This window comes from Mizuhopecten yessoensis, unplaced genomic scaffold, assembly GCF_002113885.1.
Source record: "Mizuhopecten yessoensis strain PY_sf001 unplaced genomic scaffold, ASM211388v2 scaffold4839, whole genome shotgun sequence".
Classification (NCBI taxonomy): Eukaryota; Metazoa; Mollusca; class Bivalvia; order Pectinida; family Pectinidae; genus Mizuhopecten; species Mizuhopecten yessoensis.
The window spans coordinates 1,334,152-1,342,887 of NW_018405747.1; the positions used below are offsets into that span (position 1 = coordinate 1,334,152).

The 8,736-nt window shown below is 36.4% G+C and overlaps 1 protein-coding gene across 2 annotated transcripts in view; it reads right to left on the minus strand.

Annotated features, from left to right (window-relative positions):
• Positions 1-219: 219 nt before the first annotated feature.
• LOC110449933 (sodium- and chloride-dependent transporter XTRP3-like) overlaps positions 220-8,736 on the minus strand; it is a 15,037-nt gene continuing 6,520 nt past the window's right edge. For both annotated transcript variants that reach the window (XM_021497115.1, XM_021497116.1), the window contains exons 5-11: positions 8,527-8,637; positions 5,113-5,314; positions 4,572-4,780; positions 4,114-4,315; positions 3,623-3,782; positions 2,213-2,375; positions 220-1,852 (exon numbers count right to left, since the gene is read on the minus strand). In XM_021497115.1, the coding sequence (XP_021352790.1) occupies positions 1,613-1,852; positions 2,213-2,375; positions 3,623-3,782; positions 4,114-4,315; positions 4,572-4,780; positions 5,113-5,314; positions 8,527-8,637 (1,287 nt within the window). In that variant the 3' untranslated portion in view covers positions 220-1,612. The remainder of the gene's footprint in view (positions 1,853-2,212; positions 2,376-3,622; positions 3,783-4,113; positions 4,316-4,571; positions 4,781-5,112; positions 5,315-8,526; positions 8,638-8,736) is intronic.

The window sequence follows — 8,736 nt, forward strand, 5'->3', positions numbered from 1 at the left end:
GGCTTAGGTCTATCAGGATCCTCGGAGTGCAGAACTAACAAGAGGTAGAGTTAATGTAGAGTGTACTGTTACTAAATATTGTGTAGTAAACACGATAAATACATGTATTCAAATATCAATTAAACGTATTGGCAACTTTGACTCACGTTGATTTGCCATCATGAACAATTGATGTTAGGTATATCTTGGTTTGATTTATATTAAAACAATTAGTTAGAACAATATCTTTATTTCTTTTGTAAAAGATAAATCACAGGTATAAAATATAACTTTGAGAATCCTCACCGGTTGAGTATTTAATACATTGTAATATGCACGATAACAAATATCACACCAAATTATGGCAAGCAAAAGTTACCGTGTATTCAATGAGCAGTGTCGATCCTATGGCTCATCAATTTATATAACGTTTACATTATAAAGTTCATATGCTATGACATCTTGTAAAATATTTATCATAAACATACACGATATCTTATATAATATGTACGGTAAGATTGGCATTACTCCTTGAGTTTTGTTGCCATTTTCAACAGTGAATGTCATACACAAACGACATTATTTAAAAGTTACGATCCAATTATTTCTCTTATCGTTACGTAGGGAGTCCTTATTTTACACCTGTAGGCTACATAATCTTTTATGATATCAAAGTCTCCAATATCATTTTTTTCGTAAGAAATAGAAATTGTTAGAATAAATGAAAATACTTTTTTTTAAACATTAAAGGAGAATATAAACAACTAGAAAATAGGAGTCCTTTTGAGGTATTCATTCGACCATGACACATTTCTTTTTCCCAAATTAAAACACGAAGTACGCCTATTGTCACACTATCCAGATGTAACATGATTTTTTTGGTAAAAAATAAGATTTGTACATGTTAATGGTACTTTCTATATCCATTAAAATTGCACATTGTTATGATAATGTAGGCCGAGCACTTGTGTTTTAGACAAAAAACCTTATGCCGGGTTTAAATGATACTATGATAATAAAAAACCTCATTAAATGTCGTCTTAAATCACTCCGGATATGATGTGTGTCTCTGTAAGTCGTTAATATTGGCAAAATGACTGTGTCAACAGAGTATATGTGTAATACCGATCGTTATACTGTATGTATCTTGTTTAGTCGTCCTTCGTCTGAATAAGAGATCTCATTGGCGGATCCAGAGTTTTTTGGGGGGAGCTTCAGGACCACCCCACCCCCCCACCCCCCTGAATTTTTTCTTTAAAAATCATGTGTTTTCACCATCTCCTCAATTTTCTCTGGATCCGCCACTATAACTCTAAATATAGAATGACTCAGGATGTTCAACCAGTATAGATGTGTTTGAGTTGTCTCGCCTGGACACCCAATGTCATACCAGTGTATTGCACTATATCGTTCTATTCCATACATTACTAGATTATATATAATTATAAAAACAACTTTGAAGACAAAATATTAAAAAATACTGCATAGGTCTTTGTAAAGGAAAGCTGAAAGCATCTTTGTAGAGGATTCCAACGAGAACAGAAATTATCGATATACATTCGAGTATACAGTTTTGAGAACGGGATTTCTAAGATATTGTAAATTATATGTTTGATGCTATATATAGCCGTCATCATAACTTCTCCTTCCAGTAAAAAAGTTTTCGTTCCCAGTCTGTAGGAATATATGGTTTTATATTTCGTTCCTGAATTAAATCTTCTTCAGGAAATTCTGCAGGCACCTCCGGTTTCCACTTGACAATATTGAAATATTTCAAAACGCCAACAACTGGTATCCATAGTGTCGAGGTCAGTATCAAAAAGGCGGCGAGAAACTTGCACCAGGCTGGCCACTGCTGCTTTACCGTGTCTGCCTAAAAGGTCAAAGGTCAATATTACCATTAAACATACAAATCATTGTATTTTGAAAGATATATATATATATAGAAATAGTTTTTAACGTAAACAGGAAACATCTTCGCAAAGAAGATCTACTGTGAAATATTGGTGAATTCCCACCTGACTTATAAGTACTATATCTATGAGCATTCAACAGAAGCCTTATGCTTATGGGAAATGGTATTTTAAAGCAACATTGCGTTTACATCACTATAAGGCAAAGAACGTATTGTGGCATGGAGGGAACGTACTGGGACATTGAGGGTTTTGGACTCGACAGGGAGGGAACTTACTGGGACATTGAGGGTGTTGGACTCGACATGGAGGGTACTTACCTCGACAGCCGACCAGGCGTCATAAAAGGTGCCAGACACGGCCATTTTGACGACGCTTGCGAGGAGTATGATACACATGGCGGCAGGCGATACGTACTTCCACATCGTCAACCAGTACCAGTTAGGTCTCTGGCCTGTCATCAGCTGGATGTCGTCCCCAAATCTGTGGAGGCAAGGAATGCACTGTCAGACAATCGTGGAATGGCCCCAAAATACATACTAATTTAAGTAAGCATTTTGGAAACGAATACTTATAACTTTATTTACCAATAAATCAGGGGAAAAACGTAAGAGGCAAAATGGATTTACAAATTATAAATTACGTATAACTCAAAATCACTTGAGTTACATCTAAATTCTTTTCTTGTGAACATTATCAAGCTATGTAAGAATGCAATGTCTCTTCAAAAGGAACCATCAGCTTGTTAATATAAAAGTATCCATGCTTTAGTTTTAGTGTATTTTGTAAGCATGTGACAACGTTTCAAGACAAACTTTTTTCTCAAGCTACGGTTGAGTGAGCGTCTGATAACAGTTTATCTGTTACAAGATGGGGTGACATTGTAAACTTTTTAAGTCCCTCTCCTACAAGACAATTATACACACAGTATTGTATACTGAAATTCTAACCAAGGCGTGTAGTGCCATTGTTTACCACCATATCACCGATTACGTGCATACACTGTGTCAGCTGTCTTGCATAGAAGAAAAATGTGCAAATTTACAACACGCCTAAAGAACATGAAAAGGAAGTAGAAATGATGACCAATGCCGATTCACTAACGACGAACGAAAGTCACTCAGTACAGCAACTTGAAATCACATATTTGTAGGTGATGGACTCAAAGTTTAAATTAACATCACATCGTACGACTGATAACTATGGTATAACGCTCACTCAATCTTAATTTGAGCAAGAGACCAATCGGTCTTGACATTCTCCGACGCGATTTTATCATGAAGTTTGAGTGACAAGTAAAGTATGGATTCTCTTTATGCTCCACCTCTAACCTACTGTTGTGATAATTCCGTTATTCTTCTTTGTCCTGATTCGGGGAGAATTTGACCTTTGATATTCCGTCTTTGCGTATTGCAGAGTTATCTTCTCTTGTAAGCAGGTATTTGTTACGTCATTGATTTGTGTGAGAAAATTACGTCTTTTTCTCAAAAATTGATGACGTTACTCTCACAAACAAATAACGTAACAATCAATACCTGCTCACAAGAAAAGATAACTCTGCAATACGAAAAGACGGAATTGATATTTGACTGCACCGAAACCACCTGGAGTAAAGCACTTAGTACTCGTACCAAGTCCGTTTTCTTTATGGTTGAATGATTGAATACACGGAAAATAAACTATGATATCACAATAACAATCAAATGTTACAAGGAAGTTTTGTACCTCACCTTTTCAGACCATATACATATGCAATGCCGATGACTTCGGCCAGAGCGATGACCAGTAAAGGAATGTTCCCGCTGAACTCGTCAAACAGGGTGAATATATACGGTCCCGCTTGGTTTGCAAAGCAGAACGAGATCATGAAGGAAACAAGACAGATAAACCCTGAAACAGAGCAGGTATATAAATGATTAAACTTAGCACTGTCATATTAATTCTATCATTGGGTTCAATGTAAAGATGTCGATCTAACCACGTGTATATGTAAATCTAAGGTGTGTGAACAAGCGGGTTAGATATTCTCTAAATATTTTTTTATTTTTGAATTATGTCTTAGATCCAACCTTTTGTCCATTGTTGGCTTCAAATATGCAAAAGATAAATGTCTAGAACAACTGCCTGGTGTATTGCGTGTGGCATACATGTCAGTATATTGTTTGTTATTACAGCAACTTGGCTGGTTTACAGACAAAACAAAACCCAGAACATTACATACCGGCCAGGAAGTCTTTTCGTAGGTTCGTGACCAGATTCATATCAACAATTGAAGTGATAACGCCCTCTAGCGTGCCAAACATGCTGTCTAGTCCAAGGGTGAGCAGCATCAGGAAGAACAGCACGGCCCAAAACTGTGCAGCCGGAAACTGTGTGACAGCTTCCGTGAAGGCAATGAAGGCAAGCCCTGTACCAGAGCCAGACTGAAAGGATAAGGTGTGATGCAACATTATCGACTTCGGAGGAACACCAAGTTATCAAGGTGAGATCAAAACTAACTTGATTTAAATCATATATAATTTCACTAGATGCGTTGGAATTTTCTTCTATATTTGTATCGGAGCATTTCTTCATAATAAATCAGGGTAGGTTATTTCCTTTATTTCAACAACAAGTCTGTTGCTGTATGGTAATAAAAATAACATTTTCGCCCTACGTGATAGATTGTGAATGCCGAACCTTTTCTATTTCAGACTTGAAATCACAAGAAGTGATGCTTGGCATGCTGGTCAGTACAGAGCCCCAAATCTGGAGGTGGGGGTCAAATTTGGTCACATTGATAAGGGTTCCCTCGGGCGGAGGAATAATTGATGTGGAGTTGAACAGCCGTAGCAGCTCCGAGTTCCGGTTCTCCAAACACCCGTCGTAAGCTCGAGTTGCTTTGAACCCTGGAACCACAAAGGGACGTATGCTAATTAGAAGTCCACTGCAATCGAAAGCGGCGTTACGTAGCAGTAATAGAGAGGTACGTTAGGCTTTTTACAATTTATGTTGATCAAATATATTAAATATTAATATACTATGATACGTGACACTGTTTAAAAATATTCCCTTTGACTGAGGAATCGTATTTTATATTTGCTTATGACACAGAAATATAAACATTTATAACTCTGTTTTGACTGAGAATATAAAAAAAAAGTATAGTTTCTTATCATGAAGGTCTAATATTCCTAGTTGGTCGTTGTATGTGATGACAGGGACCTCCACAGACACTTACCTAGGATGGAGAAGATGACGATGCCGGCGAACACAGAGGTTCCGCAGTTGACGATAGATACAAACAGGGCATCCCGGTAACAGTTGTTTCGAACAGGCATGTAGGAAGAGAATGCGATCAAGCCTCCAAACGCAAGCCCCAGTGAGAAAAAGATCTGGGTGGCGGCCTCCAACCACACCTGAGGGTCTCCTAGACGTTTGAACTGTAGAGAGTTTTTAAGCATAGTGAGTCTAACTATCCTCCATCACCGATGTTTTATGTTAATATTGCAAATCATCTCTATGAGTGAAACATTTATGAGTTCATATGCATTAATCAGTAAAACTAATCTGATTTGATAAATCCTTACTTTACAGTGTTATATACATATCTTTACCTGACGTTGTAGATGGCACTCGTTCTTGCGCGGAGGAAGACATTATCGACACTTTTCGTGTGCGTGTTGTGCGAAGTAAAATTAGGACATTTGTAGTGATAGTTTAAATATATACCATATGTTTGAAACAATATATCATTATCATCAAATATCTAAAATCTTAACTAAAAAAAGGCGGACAAAACGATGTAAAACGGACGATATGACATTAACTCATCATATTTGTATCTGTTGTATTTTTCATTTATTGAATGAAAATGTTATTTATTGTGATCAAATTATGCTATTTCTCAATTCATGTAAAGTTTATTCTGGAGAGCGCCTTTGTAATGTTGATGTAGCTTGTGCCTAATCCGTTTGCTTCATTTATGCAATAAAATATGTTTAAATCAATCAAAAATATCAAAAAAACGGACGTAACGTTACCATAGCGTACATGATGCTGAATATTCGAATCCATCCTTACCTGGACTATCAAATTGATATGGATATATAGCCAGGGTGATTGTCACTTATTTAATACAAAACTTGGTGAAATTGATTGGCTGGCTAATATTGAAAATTCCCCCCTAAAAGATGCAGTTGATTTCTTAACTGAATCTGTACTTGTATGTGCTTCAACATCAATTCCGAACTAATTAATCACTGTTCGTTCTAAATACTCCCCCTGGATGCAGATAATAATATAAGAACTTTAATAAGTTCAAGAAAAAGAATTCATAGGAAGGCAAAACGTACTTAAAATCCAGCTCATTGGAATAAGTTTAAAACAATTAGAAGTTCTTGTGTTGATGCTATAAGGAAAGCAAAATCAGATTACTATTCTAAACGAGCTAACAAACTAACACAAACGCATTCCTCCACTCGTAATTGGTGGAAAATAGCTAACAAATCTACTGGGTTTTCAAATAAATCATCGCCCATCCCTCATTCGATACATACTAACTAGGTAATCACCGATGACCAGTACAAAGCTGACACATTTAATACCTATTTCTGCCAACAGTCCACTATTGACGACTCAAACACATCACTTCCGGTAAACCATACATTTCCTCACCCACATCTAGACACAATCAATATAACACCACAAGATGTTCAAGATGCAATAAGTATACTTGGTGTATCTAAGGCAGCTGGTCCCGATTTGATTCATGGTAAACTTTTAATAGAAGGTGTTCTATGTGAGCCCCTTAGTTATATTTTTAATAAGTGTATTAGAGACAGTACATATCCAGACAATTGGAAAATCGCATATGTTTCACCTTTAAAAAAAAGGACGATAAGGCAATCGTATCTAATTATAGCCCGATTTCTCTAATGAGTATTGTTGGTAATTTAATGGAGCATTGTGTTTTTAAATATATTTTCAATTTTCTTAGGGATACAAAAAAAATCACTGTACACCAGTCTGGGTTTACTCTGGGTGACTCTGCCGTAAACCAATGACTTTATTCGAGTAGTGTTTTGTGATATAAGCAAAGCGTTCGACAGGGTTTGGCATAAGGCTTTATTATACAAATTGAAATTAGCAGGTATGAAATGTAGTTTTAGGCGAGAAATATTCAAATCTCAAAGATTACGGCAGGTGTTCCAAAAGGATCAATACTTGGGCCTCTTTTATTTCTCGTCTACATTAATGATATAGTTATTAATATAAGGTGTAATGTCAAACTTTTTGCTGACGACACCTCTCTATATGTAATAGTTGATGATCCAAATGAAGCTAGAAATATTATGAATAACGATTTAAATACAATTCAAAAATGGGCAGATACATGGTTGGTAACATTCAAAAATGGGGGGCACGAAAATAGCTAGTAATGAACTTTCATATAGAGATATCCAGTGGGAACAATTAGCAAAACGTCGCGAAAAAACAAACTAATACAGTTTCACAAAATGGTAAACAACAAATCACCTACCTATCTGTTCTCACTAGTCCCTGTCCCTCTAATAATATCTGAAAACCACACATACAATACAAGAAGAACTGACTTATACTCAACCCTCAAAACTCGCACAAATATATTTAGAGACTCTTTTTTACCCTCATAAATATCGATTCGCCTTTCGAAAAAAATACCACAAAATATAAGTGAAAGTTCATCAGTCCAAACACTCAAAACTTATCTTAGCAATGGCAGTACAACAAACGCTCCAAACTACCCCAACGCAGGTAATCGCAGAGGTCAAATACTCCACCCTAGACTCGGGCTCAAATGTAGCTCACTCAACGAACATTTATTTCATACAAAACCTTATAGACTCATCACGTTATTCGTGTGGGTTTACCATAGAAGACAAGACAATTATCATTTGTTATTCACATGTAACAAATACACTCAAAGTAGACAGCAGTTTTTATCAAATACCATTTTAAAATATGACATACAAAATGATGTCGATGCTCTTTTGTGGGTAGATCATGGAAAATTCTGAAATATTTCTTGCCGTGCACGACTTTATCATCAACAGCAAAATATTTGATTAGACACTATTTGCTTTAATAATAGGCCTTTGTTTTACACCACTGAGGTTACACAGAGTTTTAAGTTTTAGTTTTGTTATCTCTTCATCTTCTTTATCTATTCAACAAATGTACAAGTAAATAGCTTACAGCCGATGCGCTATATGCATTCTTTAAAATCATTACATCTCCATATCTCGTTACCGTTTTGTCCATCTGTCATCATTTATGTGCAAATGTCGGTGTAGACTGTGCCGTAAGGTCCAATAGAGGAGAGGAATTAGGTTAAGCTCTTAGCTTGTTTCCCAATCCTCTTTATTCTTTGTTTTGAAGTTTGTTTAATGTGCAAAACTTGGAAATAAAATTATGTTTAAACTAATCTAGAAAGCAAATCCAGTTACAGACACTTATTTATTCTTTTGCATTGAACATATGCAACACGGCTATGCAATTACCTAGCCTGAAAACGGTCGATATAAATCTTACGAGATTCATCAGGTAATTAAGTGGCAAAAGCTTTAACGTGTGTTAAAGACTTCCGACACCGGGAAAATAGAGTGATACTTACATCAGGTACAAAGAAGTGCTCCAGACCGTGATAGAAGCCCTCCAACGTCACACCGCGGAAAAAGAATATGACCAACACTAGGTACGGGAATGTGGCAGTCACGTAGACAACCTACAACATAAAGGTTATACATTGGTCTCACGAGCATTGGTTGGATTGCTAAGTGTAACCTACCTTAACCAAATGTGTGGTGTTCACCCCCACCCCCCC